The 15,988-nt window shown below is 45.3% G+C and overlaps 4 protein-coding genes across 12 annotated transcripts; 2 read left to right on the forward strand and 2 right to left on the reverse strand.

The window, feature by feature from the left end:
• Positions 1–333: 333 nt before the first annotated feature.
• H257_15937 (peptidyl-tRNA hydrolase) lies at positions 334–1,043 on the reverse strand. The gene has a single exon (XM_009844224.1). It carries the CDS (start codon positions 1,029–1,031, stop codon positions 495–497), a length of 537 nt encoding a protein of 178 aa, XP_009842526.1. The 5' UTR covers positions 1,032–1,043; the 3' UTR covers positions 334–494.
• Positions 1,044–2,166: 1,123 nt separating this feature from the next.
• Positions 2,167–2,733, reverse strand: H257_15938 (hypothetical protein; the record flags this gene model as incomplete). The annotated part of the gene is made up of 1 exon (XM_009844225.1): positions 2,167–2,733. One exon carries the CDS (start codon positions 2,731–2,733, stop codon positions 2,167–2,169), a length of 567 nt encoding a protein of 188 aa, XP_009842527.1.
• A 371-nt stretch (positions 2,734–3,104) lies between these two features.
• On the forward strand, positions 3,105–8,758 carry H257_15939 (hypothetical protein; the record flags this gene model as incomplete). Of its 9 annotated transcripts, none has more annotated exons than XM_009844229.1 (23): positions 3,105–3,163; positions 3,221–3,396; positions 3,451–3,584; positions 3,703–3,787; positions 3,890–3,989; positions 4,067–4,233; positions 4,942–5,090; positions 5,150–5,206; positions 5,258–5,350; positions 5,651–5,793; positions 5,849–5,880; positions 5,935–6,064; positions 6,118–6,190; positions 6,263–6,368; positions 6,420–6,569; positions 6,630–6,653; positions 6,720–6,877; positions 6,932–7,043; positions 7,117–7,248; positions 7,361–7,492; positions 7,563–7,757; positions 7,814–7,932; positions 8,453–8,758. In XM_009844229.1, 23 exons carry the CDS (start codon positions 3,105–3,107, stop codon positions 8,723–8,725), a joined length of 2,799 nt encoding a protein of 932 aa, XP_009842531.1. In that variant the 3' UTR covers positions 8,726–8,758. The 9 variants fall into 9 exon arrangements, with proteins under 9 accessions (XP_009842531.1, XP_009842532.1, XP_009842533.1 ...); XM_009844230.1 differs by having other exon boundaries at positions 6,462–6,569; XM_009844231.1 differs by having other exon boundaries at positions 6,720–7,043.
• Positions 8,759–12,164: 3,406 nt separating this feature from the next.
• Positions 12,165–14,624, forward strand: H257_15940 (hypothetical protein; the record flags this gene model as incomplete). The annotated part of the gene is made up of 1 exon (XM_009844235.1): positions 12,165–14,624. One exon carries the CDS (start codon positions 12,165–12,167, stop codon positions 14,622–14,624), a length of 2,460 nt encoding a protein of 819 aa, XP_009842537.1.
• Positions 14,625–15,988: the final 1,364 nt, after the last annotated feature.

Raw genomic sequence — 15,988 nt, forward strand, 5'->3', positions numbered from 1 at the left:
GACACACTTTTTACATACAAAATTCAGAATCGATCATCGATCGATCGATGGATTTGGCGATTCAGCACAAAAGTCCAAATTTTGGGTAAAAGGACAATACTAACTTATAGTCTGGAATACTGTACGGTACAGCCGAGTACCAGGTACTTCGAAGTACTAGTACTTACTAGTAATAATACTATAATAGTATACTGAAATGGAGTCGAATACACAGTCAAAGTCGGGATTTATATTTTGCATGATGGGCGATGGAGGGTATGAAAGCGCAACCCGCAGCGATTGTCCTTTTTGTTGTTTCATTGGGAATGCTACTCACCATAACTTACTTCTTTGCTCCAGGTTAGATCGTTACACTAGTCACAATTGCAAACATACTGTAATCGTACCAGTATTGAATAGTAACTACCGGTAGTACTACGTAGTACTAGTATTCACAAGTGCACAGTCAGATGACGACACATGGAGTTTACAATCCTTGTACACGTGCTAGCGTTTTACATGAGCTTCAAGTGGCCCGTGAGGTTATCGATGGTGCCCGCCGGCGCAGGTCCAACCGCCAAGACGGTCTTCGAGTCTGGGGCAATTTGGGTACGCCCAGCGTCCACGACGATGTAGTGAACGAGTCCGAGCTCCTTTGCCCGACCAGCCAGCAACAACATCTCCTCCTCGGACTCAATCTTGAGCGCGACTTTGGTCTGACCCGAGTATTCCCAGAAATCGAGGGCTTGCGGCGTGCGCTTCAATGCTCGTTTGTACGCGCCGAGCGTGGCGTGGCCACACTGTGCGGCGATCTTGCCTTTGGTCATCTTCAAATCGTTTCGAACCACCAGCACCATCTTGTGCGGTTCACAGTCGTCGTCGCTTTCGTCCTCGTCGTCGCTGTCGTCGTGGGATTCGGGGTCGTTAGCCTGATCCGTCTCTGTATTATCGTCGCCAGCATGTGCAGGATCCTTCACACGCGACTCGCTTGCCAAGTACCAGTGGCTAGCGATGCCCAGCAAGAACGCACTCCCCCACTTGACCAAGTCCATGGTGGCGCGCAAGCAATATATGATTTCGATCGTTTTGGCCAATCAACGATACGAAACATTATGTCCAATCAAACGACAGCATTGGTGTTAAACGATCCGAACGGTCGTTTTACACAGGCTACGTATTGTGCTTTTCATCTAGTTTGCCCGTTGTTTAACTGCGTTAAACAACCAGATGTTTAAAATAATATAAGCCCGATTGAAGATAAAACAACGCTAAACACAAGTTCTGCATTTCAGCAGAATAAAACAACCCTTACTTTATTTCAGCTGCTAACTAATCGAGTTGCAGCACCAGGCCAACTTACGCCGTACAACCACCAGTTCATCACGATGCATACCGTATTAGAATGTGAAATGGGAGTACTATACATCGTGTAGTCGTAGTGCGCCCTTGCCTTCCACGTACAGTGCTAAGGTTAGAGCAGATCAAGAATTGTAGATATGGCATAGCTTTGAATCATTAGACAGAGCGACGACTACATGTACTGTAGCCTAACTATATCCCTAACGTTATATAATATTACTCGGAGTAGATAATGTTAGTACTGTAGTGATCACGGATGGGAGGTCATGTATATGGCCATAGCTGCTTCAGTTTCATTGCGTCAAGCACCTTGACATGTTGACGTAAAGCAAGTTGTTTGCTAGAATGAAAACGGCAAACAACTTGTTTTACGAAAGTGCCAGTAAAACCACCTTCAACCAACCAATCATCGCATTTGATGAAGTAACTTTAAACAACGCACCCAACCGTTATTCAAGTTACTTTAGACATTATTTAAGCCTGAGAAATTTTTAAACAATGAATTTAACCCTGGAATTGCCAAAAAAGGTGCAAAGCACAATAGTATTTACTAGTATAATTCTGTGCCACACTCTACTATTTTCAGCTTAACTTACAGTTAGTTATTACAGTTAACAATACTCTGGAGTACAAGTATTAATAAATGCTAACGTCACTCAAGTACTACTGTACCACTGGCAATATTGTAGGGAAATAGAGACCAAAAACACAATTTCCAGGTTGTAACTTTAAAGGAGTTATGGTATACTAGTATACCCTGCTATTAGGGAATGTTTTCAAAGTGTACGTCGGTATTACCCGCAGTGCGTGGAGGACTACAAGCCGTGATTAAAGCATGGCCACCACTGCCAAGGACATTGCAGAGATGGCCATCGAAGCTGACGCCGCGGCCAGGGAGGGCTGAAGCTTCCCAGTCGTGGTATCCAATGCGGTCAACGTTGTCACAGGAGTCGTTGGCTTCATTGTTGCGGCTGCACCCACGGGGGCTACAGACGATGATACTGTCGTCGTGATTTGGGCTAGCGTCACCACTGGTGGCGCGGCGGTGGTGGTGGCCGCTGTTGCGGACACGAGCTGGTCGACAGATATTCCGACGAGGTCGGCCACTTCGTCACAATTCGCTTGTTTGATTGCATCTTGGAACGAAGAATAGACGGTGGTACAAGCCGCGTTACCCTTGAATTTTGTCAAGTCGTTTGGCGTGGGGGTCGGGCCTTCCTGTGTCAGCGCCAGGAAGAAGTCAAATGGGGCCGTGGCCTGCTGACACGCTGGCCATTGCGGGCTCTTGGTAATGGCTTCGAGCATTTGCTGCTTCTGGTCTTGGGTACACCCCACAGCTGACACAAGGGGTGTCGCAATGGTGAAGATGGCAAACAAAGCGATCGAAAGATGCATGTTACTGAGAATGCGGATAGTGTGTACCAGGCAAATGTGACAATGAGCAAGCTACATTATTCAACCCCTTCGATCCAACTTGTTATGCATACAGAAAGGAGCGTCCCAGTCTCTTGATGTCCAGGTTGTTGGTTCTCCTGACAGTCCAACTCTGACTTGACAGGTCGAACCATGGACAGGCTGTCCAACTGAGTTATATTCTAACGTTACGACGCTACCGGTATGCTTGTGATTACGACTAACTACATATAGGCGATCCCTGGGTATCTTGGCCCAGTCGACGACATATGTTCTGGCCAATTTGACTTGACAAACCAGGAAAAACATGAAAGGTCACTTTCCGGATATTTTCCGTACTTTACATTTTTACCATGGACGCGGCTCGAATTCGGGTCGGGTCACGGCGGCAGACCTCCCGAGGTGGCAAGCGGTACTGCATGCAATTGGGAGGATTGTTGCTCGGACCAATGCTGCACATGTAATGCAGGTTGAGTTCGCTTCTGGCTCAGAATGGCAAGATATTCAAGCGGTCGGTACTCACACCAGAGATGGTGATGGAGGAAGAAAAGATGGCAGCTCGCATGATCCAGCGCATGGTTCGCGCCCGAGTGGCCCGCAATTGCTTTCGACGTGTGCTCACCGAAGTGTACACAAAGATTTATGGTACGCCCGCCCAGCCAATATGTTACCATCGAGTTTGACCAAATATGGGGACAGACAAAACGACCAAACAAGTGCGATACGTGGACAACCGAACGGGCGTGGCCACTGAAACGAAGCCACTGCTGCTGCTGTTAATGAAATGTGAGGGTCAAGAACAGATCGAGCCACTGCGGCCAGACGATGCCGCCGTACGATCAACGCCAAATATCTCACGAACCACCCATGACTCATTACTGCCTTGACATACTAACACTACTTCAACTCACTATCACTGCCTTAAATAACCCCTCTCAAACTCGTCGTTAGATTCGAATCCAGCATTGTGTTCGATCATGGCGAGCTCGACTTTTGCTCCGTGAGATGGTTCGCGACTTGTATCAAAAGCACATGGGTACCAAAGTCAATCAATAATATACTGTATACATCGTCCATGGCAATGTCGTCATGTGGTAGTTCCGAATCGACCATCAAATATTAATATATATATATATAGATCCAAAGACGATGGAGTATTATTACCTCAACACCCAAACCAAACAAGTGTTTTACTCAAAACCCGTGTTTCTCGGTGACACGGACATTGAATTGGAGCGGTATGTAGTGGCGACATATATATAATATATACAACATATATATAGGAATTGTAATAATATTATCCTCCTGCGATCAGGTTCAAGTATCGCCATGCTGCGTGTCGGCTGTCCACCAAGGCTAACCTGATTGGCAACGGGGTTCTGGTGCTGTTTAATCGGGTGCATTGCATTCTCACCGACAACTTTACGCTGCCAGACGAAGAGACTGCGCGGTTTTCACGTGTACAATTCAACCATTGTCAGGGTACGAAATATATCTTAAGGGCCAATCTCTGGCTACCACAAAACATGTCAGAAAACCCCATTTTTCGGTCATATCATGACAATTTTCTATCGACAACTTGTGTGTGTTTGGTTACCAAACCTGAAATCAATATATTGGCACACTATACGTCGAATGTTAAGGGCTGGTCTGGATGCCACCCCATAAATTTATGCCATAACCCGTATTGACAGGACTGCAAAAAATTCCTAAAGTCTCATATCCCATGAAAACAGTCTACAAAGTTGTCTGGATGCCAGTTGAATTATGTAAACATTATGCAAAACCTCCATAAAACACCCGATTCTCAAGAAAATTGTGGCAGAAAGTTTGAACATTGGTGGCATCCAGACGCACAAAATTTAGAAAAATGGAATATTTCGATATTTTTGGCAACTTTTCTTGGAAAAACGGCCATTTTATGTCCTTTTTTGTGGCATCTAGAGACCCGCCCTAACTGTTTTCTGACAGGAAAACACATATTTCAACTGCAACGATCCAATTTTTGACCTACTTTAGGCTATTCCACCAATCCTTCTCACTCCATCCTGGCATCCCATCAAACTTTTTTGTAATTATTTTCTAACCTCCCATCATTTGAAAACGGGAATTCTCTGTCAGAATATTATTGGCCATTAAAATTTTCTGTAGCATCCAGACCCGTTCATCTAATAATACTTCACCCGATAGGTTCGATTCCGTTTATGATTCGGTTGCGAAGCGACCTGTTCTTCATGACGTCCACGTATACGTCGTACCAGCTGGTAGCAGACCCAACGCTGGATTTTTCGTTGTGTGCCATCGACGCCGACGAGTTTCACATCGCCGCGGGCGATTCAGTAATACTGCTATCTTGTCCAAAATAAATAAAATTTAGATAAACTATATATATGTCTAGGTGGAACCGATCAAGATTGCGTTTAACAACAGACGCATGTGTTGTGCGGACGACGTGGTAGGTCCTCGGTTCAGCACCTGCCTTCCAACTTGACTTGTGTGTATGTAGCTCCGACACGAAGAAATCGAAATGGTTGGCCATCCGCATGGGAAAATGGCCGTGGTCGGGCGAGGCCATGTCGACAAGTTCATCCCAAACATGGTATTGTGCTTTTCACCCATATTTGGACTGGTGAATCATTTCTCGCCAAATAGCATTCCAAGCCATTTGATTCCATTTTAGCTTGTACAAACTATACCATACAAATATTAGTATATATTCGATTTTGCCCAAAGCAGACGCACTAGGCTGAATCAAACGTTTGGATTGGCAGAAACTCAACAGAACGCGATTTGATTGGCTTAGACGGTTCTTTCATCCTAGAGACATTCGCTTATTCTACAATAGGAAATCGCTGGTCATGTCCTTCTGAGTTCATTATTTTTCCTCATGGATTGTTAGGTCAAGCCAAAGCGATTGCAGTACCGAAATCCAATGGAATCGGGGGCATCCGGTAGCCCTGTGTTTAATTTCGGCGGTCGGTTGCTGGGCATTCATCACCACAGGTCGTTGCGCGAACCAGCTTTTGACTGCACCTTCCTCAAGTATAGTACACATATTGAAATTTTTGAAGTGGTTTGAAATTACAACTTTTCACAGGCCCATCGTCGATTTTACAAGGGAACAAATCAGTACGTATCGATCATATATATATATATATAGCGCATAATATTAACGATTCGTAGCTCCCCCCGTACCGTTACTGCAGTCTGCATGCCTTACCCACGACATGGTGAATGTGTATTGGCAAGTTCCTCCGCAATACAAGCCCTGGAACGGACTCAAGCTCGAATTCGTGCTTGAAATGTGCAATCGGTAACTCCATCTAAATAAGATAAAGTCAAATGATCGTTCATATATTTATTTAGGACTCGCCGAGGCACCCAAGGATATTACGACCGCTTCGAAACTATTTATACGGGCCCAAAGGCCACGTACACCGTTCGTTTCCATTCACTTTGTTCCAAATTCTAAAATGTACAGTATAAAGTAATAATATAATTATACAACTAGGTCCACAACCTCAAACCAGCGACGAAATATGCATTTCGATGTCGCAGCGCGCACTTTATGGACAAGAGTGGATGGGGTGCAGTGATGCAGGTCACCACGTTACCTGGTACAATATATATATATATATATATATATATATTTACAATGCGTTTTGTAGCTGCGACTGTGGCGTGGGAATTAAAATATTGTACATCCATAGCCGATGCTATTGCGTACATGGTGAAATCGAATGACGCATTGGTCCATCGTCAGAGTATTTTATGGGTCAAAGAGCGCATCAACAACACCCGCCTAAGTACCCCCGAAGGTACGACTACTAATACAATGATAGTCTATATTTGGAACAACTAAAGTACATGACATGTAGACGAGGTCGACCCTGCGATACTAGGTACTAACTACACTGTAGTTCTTGGATTCATTTTATTAATATGGGTACTACCTTGGAATGATTCAGAATGGACCAACATGGAGCCGCAGTACATTGCATGCAACGCCAGTGCGGCCATTCGCGAGTCGGTCGATAAATTCCACCACGTGGATGACCACGTTCTCGACTGCTTGGATGTGTTGGGGCAATGCTGCCAGTATAAAACTGAATTCCGGGACCGAATGGTGCGTTCCTTTGCCTGGAAAAGTTGGTCAAATGTTGCACATTCCTACGGTCAGGTGACGATTCCGACGTTTGAGTGGATTGCGCACCTTTTCCCGCACTTTTCGTCCGTCGCAGCCGTACTCGAGAAGGCGGTGGGATTGCTCGGACATTTAGTTAAAGATAACGGTCCGTACAGTATCCCAACGACAATTATATATGGCAACGTCATAATATAGTGGGATTTTTTGTCTTGAATTAGAAGCTGGCAAAGAGATTTTTATGACTATTCAAGGCATTCCTATGGTCCTCGAGGTCATCGAAGCCAACATCCACGCAGAAGGCGTCGTGCGCGAAGCATGTTATCTCTTGGCGGCGCTCTGTCAGAACTTTCGTCAGTCAATTTGATGCTATTCAAGCAATAATGTTTTTACATATATATATATATATAAATACATATAAATATACATATATAAATTCATCAATATATTTAAAAAAATACGTAGGGCCTGCCCAACAGCATATGGGTGTGAATCTCGGGATCAAAGTCATGTCGAAAGTGTTGACTACGTTCCCATACCACCCGCAAGTGCTGTATTGGGCTTGTTTAACACTGGGCAACGTCGCATGTGATTACGGTGCGTCCACGATGAATATATATCGTTAAACTCACAAATTCATAATAATATATTTATTTCGGACACAAAGAGCCCAACCAAGCGCGCGGTCAAAAGTATCACATTGTCGAGTGTTTGGTGCAATCCAAGATCACGTTCATCTTGAAACTGAATGCATTGGAAGACGCAATTGACAAGGAAACCAAACTGATGGAAACGATGGCGGCCACGGCCATTGGCGAAGAAGTCCGGAACGAGATGGATTTGCACGAACATCGTCGACGCAGTACCGATATAGATATCGTATCCGAAAACTAAATACACTATACATGTCTCTTATAGGTTTGATGGACATTTACAACTTTATGCAAAGCGAAAACGTTTTGGGCGTGGCCAACTACGCGCTGGAATACATGATGAACGCAACCCAAAAAGACGTGCAAGCACGAACCAAGCAAATGGTTTGTCCATCCGAATTTAAGAATAATGGTGTCCTACAGATTGAACCATATCCTAACATTTCGTCATGGTGGCGAATATAGTCGTAATACTAGTACTTGTTGAGACTTTAGAATATTTTTTTAGTCATATGTGAGTCTGGATATCAAAACCAAGGCCAACATCTTCGAATTTTTGGCAATTCCTAAAAAAGTGAAAAATGACCTGACTGGATCCAATACTTGGGGATTCAATATTTTGCCAAATCTTGCGTTGTTGGCCAAACATTAAAAATGAGGTTCAAGGGACTTTTTTTCTGAAAGTTGGCAAAAACTGAGAATGTAGATTTTCTTTCGAAATGAGTGTAATCCAGACAGTCAAAAATACGTGACAACCAAATTCTTTACAGTTAAACCAAAAATATTCGAAATATTAATTGGGCAAATATCGGGGTGTGATCCAGACCCACCGTATTCATACATACCAAAGTATTATAGTTTAAAAAAATAGAAGATCAGGAGTTCAAACTAACGATTTCTGCAGGCGACACGGATCGTTGTGATTCGACTGGGGGCCGCCATGGCCCACTGGCGACGACAAGCCGACAAAGTGCTGCAAGGACACATCCTCCGCCGCTTTATCAACGGCGTGATGGAGCAGACGCTGTACGCGGCCTTCCGGACATGGGAAATGAGCATGCGGGAGCTGCGCGTGGAGCAGTCAACGCTCGCGTATCGAACCAAACAGGGCTTGATCTTGGACTTGCGCAAGTCTAAACGCCAAGACCGGTACCGGTTGCTAGTCAACAGCAAGTAAAGACTATACTAACCAAAATATTATTAAAGAGAATATTGTTTATATAAAATTACAAAAATGATTATAAATATATACATATATTAATAAATATATTTAAATAATAATAATCTCAAATTGAAAAAGCCATTATATTAGTAAAAACTATAAAAGCTAAATATTTTGGATTTTTTAAATTATACCTAATATTTGGATTTATTTTTATACAAACAGAATCGCCACCACCAGAAGAGTACTGCAAAATACGAGATGTTTCTAGAGGAATACTATTAGTACACTTGATCATACACACACAAGCTCCCTGTGACTACCTCGGGTGTCTACTGCGCTATCAACAAATTGGGCAGGTTTAGACACGATATCGCAAGAAAGAACGGTGTTGGGTCGTTTGATGAAGGTTCTGTACAAAGCAGTTGCTCTTTTTGCTGTGGGGGTTCTCAAGGCTCAAAATCTGATGGACTTGCATACGAGAATCGATAGATGATTCTACATAAACAACGATATATTCTGGGAGTACATGTCAAATTATTCCAATGCATTACAGTAGGTTGCGGGCCTGGATGCCATGAAAAATGGCATAAAATCGATATTTTCCAAGAAAAGTTGAGACAATTGAAATATTCCATTTTTCGAGATTTTTTGTGCGTCTGAATACCACCAAAATGGTCCCACCATTTTCTTGCGAAATGGTTTATAGAGGTTTGTTGTTAAGTCTTGCACTTGTCAATCGGAAATCGAATAATTTTTCCAATATTCAGCTGGCATCCAGACAACTCTCCAGATACTTCTTTTCTACTTTTTTTCATGGGATATGAAGCTTTGGGAAATTTTCGCAGACTTGCCAAAACGGATTAATGGTATGGCATAAATTTAGAAGATCCAGACGAGCCCTAAAGATGAAATTTCAAATTTACGAACCAAATTACCTGTTCACAACACAATTTCTGGCATTTGGTTACATTCCGGGTTTGCTACATATACCAGTCATTTCTCTTTCCGTCGTCCATCTCAATGTGATTTATTATATTGTCCTTTTAACCCAAATTAGGACTTTTGTGCTGATTCGCCAAATCTATCGATCGATTCTTTGTACTTCGAAGTAATACTGGCTTTTGTTTGTCAAAATCGTCCAGTGTCACACAAATTTAAGTCACACACTAATTCGATGGGGAATTGGTCGAATGGTGGATTTTGATTGGCTACTTGATTCATGCTCTGTGTTTTGATTGGTCGATAGATTGTCTGCCGATTTAGTTTTGCTAATTCGATTGAGCACAATCCCACTCCAATTTCGAATCGACTTACGTCAATAGACAGATTTCGGAACACGTTCCCATCGCATTTGCCTCAATTTATCTCCTTAAAATTTATCCAGTTTACGGAAACTGTCAAATTTTATGTGGATCGGACCCCTTCTCTAGTATGCCGATCATTGGTCTTAAATCGTGAATTTCAACCAGTCGTGCATAATGCACAGTTCTTGACCTTCCCATCCATGCTACAGCGCCGCCAGATCTGGCCTCGTGTCCAGCCTCTTTCACGCTCTAAGGTGGGTAATACCAAGAGTTAGCTGTAAGGTGGAGCGATTACGTGCATCTTATCTTGTCTGAGTCATTCAGCTTTCCTGAACCTTCTCCAGCAGTCGGCGTAAACGCCTTGGGTCGATATCCTGCCCACACTCCTACGATTTGAATTCGGGGTTTCGCCTCTAGGCTGCTAACGCTAGGTGCATGAAGCGTACACAACTTCGCAATTTGCATCCGCATGTGCACTGAAGTAGACGTACAGTACTAGTAGTCGCATTGCAGTTAAACCATACTTACAGTTAACACTCGGTTTGCGAGTGGAATAAATTCGTAAATGGCAATTATGTATTTGATACTATTAATAGTAATACGTAACGGTTTTCAATTCGACAGTTTGGCTTTCAAACGAAAATAGAATGCTTTTGGTAGTTAACAAAATGTAAACAGGTGTTTACATTTTGTAAATTGACACGAGCGATGCACTTTCGTGGCTAGTTTTGACTCTATTTGAACGTAGTTTCATTTAACAATTTAACAATCTAGGAGCGTAATCTCAACGTTGCGCTCTGTTATACGAGCCAAAGCGATATGAAATTCAAGGAGGTTTAGGTTGGGATTTTTTAGGTTGACGAAACCGACGAAACTTCATTCGAGGTGTGATTTCACGTGAACCAACACGAAGTTCAAGAATCTGATTACATATTCATTGAAAACTTGGTGAGAGGTCTATGGATAAAAATTTTGGAAGGATTTGGACAAAGTTTAGGTAGGTTTTTTTAGGTCTATGTATTAAATTTTCAATTTACAAAATGTAAACTGGGCTGTTTACATTTCGAAATAATTTTATATCCATTTTAAATTAAGACTTGTCCAACTTTTCATTCGAAATTATATTACGTTTTGCGATTTTGCCCTGGCGAAACCGGATTTCGCGATTTTTCCCTCAGCCTCCTGTAAATACAAATTTATACTCTGGGGTATTGTTGTGCAGCCAGCCGGTTTTGGGATGAGTATACAGTAGTACTAATTATCGACTGGATAATACGAATTATACTTCGTAGTATTAACTTCTGTTATGATCGTTTTTACCATGGACTAATCACAATCGAGCCTGTTCCAAGTTGTTTTCAAAATGGGCATTATCCAATCAAAACGCTCCCCAACTCATTCCAAAGTCCTCGTTTCAAAATGGGGTCGTTTCATCCCATTTTCGACAACCCATCGCCGCGCCGAACTACTGGCTGAAATTATCGCCCTCACCACCCCCGCGTGCACAAACTTCGAAGTATAATGCTAAATCCCCTAGTATGGTCAGAGTACAAAACATATGCCTAGAGTTTATTAGTTTGAACGATTTTCAGTCTTGGCTGAACGGTATTCAGATTTGTTGAATGTTTTTCAGGGGAAGTCCCCATTATTCGCGATTTTCGAATTCTACTTGGAACAGGCTCTAAAGTGACATGAAACAGGTTGTCGTCATGACGAGTTTTGATTCGACCGCATAGTTTATCCATTGCTTTGGACGTTGACGTTGGGTTTGGAAGTCCCAACGTCAACGTGGAGAATATATACGGCCAAAACAAAGCTGGCATAGAAATCTCAAGATGAAAAATTGACCACCAAAACGACGAAGGCCAGGATGTGAAGCTGGTCAGCAATGCTACCAATGAAGCCAACGAAGCCCGGGTGAATAAAGTTGCGATATGTGCATTTTGTATCTTTCACACACGGACTACAACCATGCATGTGGGCTTGGTGCTTATCTTGGCCGTGAAGTCGGCTGCACAGCAGCTAACAGAGGCACAGCTGGACGCCCAAGCCAAAGACATAGTAGACAAGATGGTACGGCAACGCACTTCTCTCTGCTAGCGACTGACCAGTGACCACGTTAGACGGTGGATCAAATTCTGGGGCAAATGACCCAAATCGACCTGAGCGCAGCCAACACGTTGGAGAAAGTCAGCGAGTTTGCACAGCTGAATGTCGGGTCGTACTTCAACTTTATCGGCATGGGGCGAAAGGGCAACCGCGTGACGGCCAACACGGACGAATGGCGGGCGAAACTCACAGATATGCAAACGATTCACATGAAGCGGAATAAGATTCCGATGATTTTCGGCATCGATTCCGTCCACGGCGCCACGTACGTCGACGGGTCGGTGCTGTTTCCGCAGAGCATCAACACAGCCGCCACATTCAACCCGGTGCTGGCCCAAGGCCTGGGCAAGTACATGGCGAGGGACACCAAGGCGGCGGGCATTCCGTGGATATTCGGGCCCACTCTGGACGTGACACGTCACAAGCACTGGCCTCGCGTGTACGAGACCTTTGGGGAAGACCCGACGGTGGTGGCCGACATGGGCGCAGTCGTGATCGAGCACATCCAACAGGAAGGGATCGCCGCCTGCTTCAAGCACTTCATCTCGTACTCCGATCCGACTTCGGGCCTCGACCAAGACAACTCGGAGCTGAGCTCGTACGAAATCCTCAACTACTTCATGCCGCCATTCAAAGCCGCCGTGGAGGCAGACGTGTGGAGTGGCATGGGGACGTTCATTGCTTTGAACAAAGTGCCCCTGGCCGCAAACGAGTTGATGCACAGGGGGCTGCTCCGGGGGGACTTGGGCTTCAAAGGACTCATGGTCACAGACTACAATGAGATCAATTTGCTCCAATCCCGGCACCGCGTTGTGAAAACGACGTTGGAGGCCGTGGAGCTGTCTATGAATACCACCTCATACGACATCAGCATGGTGCCGAGCGATGACAGCTTCATACGAAGCGGCAAGCTCCTGGTGGCTCAAAATCGGCTGCCCGAGGCGCGGCTACGCGAGTCAGCCTTTCAGATCATGAAACTCAAGTTGAAATTGAACTTGTTCGATGTACCCGTGCCTGGCGCGGACGTGGTGAGCCAACTGGGGGACGAAGCCAGCCAGCTCGCTGCGCTAGGGATTGCCCAAGAGTCGATGGTTCTTCTCAAGAACCAAGACAACGTGCTGCCCTTGACCCCTGAAAAGGCGGCGTCCATCTTCCTCACTGGTTCGAGCGCGGATTCCATTGGGTTGATGTGCGGTGGCTGGTCGCTTTGGTGGCAAGGAACGTACATGAGTGATGTGTTTCGTCTGGGGGCATCCGTGCGAAAGGCGATGGAAACGACGCTTGGCGGCCCGATATCGTATTACCACGGCTTTGACACGGACGGTCTGCTTGTAAACAACGACGGCAAGGCGGGGGATTTGGAAACTGCGAAGGCACTGGCCGCCAAAGCTGAGTACACGGTAGTCGTGCTGGGAGAACGAGCGTATGCAGAATTCAAGGGCAACGATGACAAGCAGCCCCTCCCACCCGGCTTTCTCACGTATGTCCAGGCACTCAAGTCCACCGGCACAAAGGTCATCCTCGTGCTGGTGGAAGGACGCCCTCGACTGCTCAACGGTATGGCGGAGCTCGCCCACGCCATCATCTTCGCAGGTCTGCCGTGTGAATTCGGAGGCCAAGCCATCGTGGACGTCTTGCTGGGCAAGGTCAATCCCAGTGGGAAGATGGCTATGACGTACCCCAAGACGGAAACCTCCATCAACCTGGCCACGCCGTATTACAAGCGCACCACCTCTTATTGCGTGAAAGATGGGGCCACGTTCGACTGTCCTGCAGAATGGCAGTTTGGCGACGGTTTGAGCTACACGAGTTTCACCTACTCGAATGTCTCGATCAGCACAACCAGTTTAACGTACAGCGCCACTGAATCCAACGGCTACACGATCTCCGTCACCGTTCAGAATACGGGGTTGATCCATGGGCAAGAAACTGTGCTCCTGTTTGGAACGCCTCCAGCCACCCGCGTGAATGCTGAAACCAAGTTGCTCAAGCGATACACCAAGTTGTCGTTGGCCGCAGGCGAAGCGAAAGTAGTTACGTTTTCCTTGTCCCATCAAGACTTGGGCTACTACAGCAACGACATTGGCCACGGGCTCAAGAAGGATGCTCCCAGTGGCATCTATACATTCTTTATCAAACATGACACGGACTGCACGGCAACTTCGAACCCATTGTGCATGGCCCTCCACTGGGACAACCCAACCCAAGCATCGTTCAATCCCACCTCGACTTCGAATGCCGTCGCCTCTGTCGACAATCCCGCGGCTACTTCGACCTCCGTTAGCCCCATCTCTATGAATCTCATCGTGGGCCTAGCCACCGGCGTTGGATGCGCGCTCGTGTTGATGGGCATCGCGTACATGGTGTGCCAGAAAAAGCAGCAACGCCGACGAGGCGGCCGACGGCGCGCCAATATATTTGACGATGACGTTGTCGTGGTGATGGAAAGCAAGGAGCAGAGGAAGAAGGACGCTGTGCTTGTGGGGGGTCCCAAATGATCCATCGCGTAATATCAGCATATTGTAACTAGGTAGAGGATATGTAGATCGTAAGAATCGACGACCATGTCATGGTGAGGTTAGGTAGGTCCATTGTGGCTTCATATAAGGACTCTTTTCTCCCAGCACCTCGTACCAATCGATTGAACATGGATTTCAACATTCTTCCTCATCTTGTCAGATACAGTAGCATTGTTAGACAGATTTCGGAAACACTCCCGTGAACTTCCCACGCGTGAAATTGATGACGGTGAAGATCTGGCTGCACGAGTCCAACGGCGGGTGCATCGCCAGGTGTATGTGCAACACTAGCACCACGTACATTTCAGTTGGAGCAGGTTTGCACAACCCGCAAATCACGAAACACACACCAATGCCCCGTTGGTCGGGATCGCCCCGTTATGAACGTGTAGACGTCGTCGTGTGGCAGTACGTCCACACGACGAAATCGGCCGATATCATTCGTCCTTAAATCGACCAACGGAGCCCTGCGATTGGCTCACGTATGCGTGTAAGTAGCGGTGGCCACACAAGGGGTCGGATCGTGCCAGATGGGCACGTCCATACAAACACCGAGTATAAAACCACGATCCTCTCCACACTGTCCGTGTACAGTACAGTCAACTCGTCGACGCGGACGACTCAAAAATAAAAAGATCATGTCACGACGATATCTCAGGTCGACTTCTTTGATTGGCCTAAAATAAACCAATTAAACCTATACAGAAGTTCAAGGGTAAGCGTAAGCGTTCGACGCGATAGCGCAGCGGTGGGTCACGCATATACCCCAGGAGGTCGTCCTTGAAAGGGAACAATGACTTCCGCCATGATCTTTATATTTTTGAGTCGTCCGCGTCGATGAGTTGTACCACTCTACATACAAAGTCCCATATTGAAGGTAGTGCTACAGTGGGTGGCAGAAGTCTTGAAAATTTCGATACTTAAAGCAAGTGAATTTTGTCTTGAAATTTCAGAAAATATTGTGAGCATAGTGTGCCAAGGTAGTTTTTTTAGGCGAATTCAATGGATTCATTAGTAGGTGTTTAACGTTTGATTCCACGTAACAACAGGATAAAAACAGGATGTAACAGGAGTCAGAACCCTTTAACGCTGCTTCAAAGTATACACACTTCAAGATTAAATATGCGTTAAATAGGTTATTCATGGGTGAGGCTTCGGAGAAGGCTCCTATCTCGGTAGGAATACAATTCTACAGTTAACATCAATTGAAGATGTCCTTCATAATGCACTTGGCAGCAATATTGCCATTGGAAGTTATCGGTCTAATCACGCTAAGTATGAACTAGGGCGGTTCAAAGTTACAATTTGTAACTTTTGCTTTCTACACAAACAATTACTTGGTT

Source organism: Aphanomyces astaci, assembly GCF_000520075.1.
Source record: "Aphanomyces astaci strain APO3 unplaced genomic scaffold supercont1.77, whole genome shotgun sequence".
NCBI lineage: Eukaryota > Oomycota > Saprolegniomycetes > Saprolegniales > Verrucalvaceae > Aphanomyces > Aphanomyces astaci.

What these genes read in the sequence shown, in the direction of transcription:
- H257_15937 (XM_009844224.1), bottom strand. Translation starts at nt 1,031, where the DNA reads ATGGACTTGGTCAAGTGGGGGAGTGCGTTCTTGCTGGGCATCGCTAGC.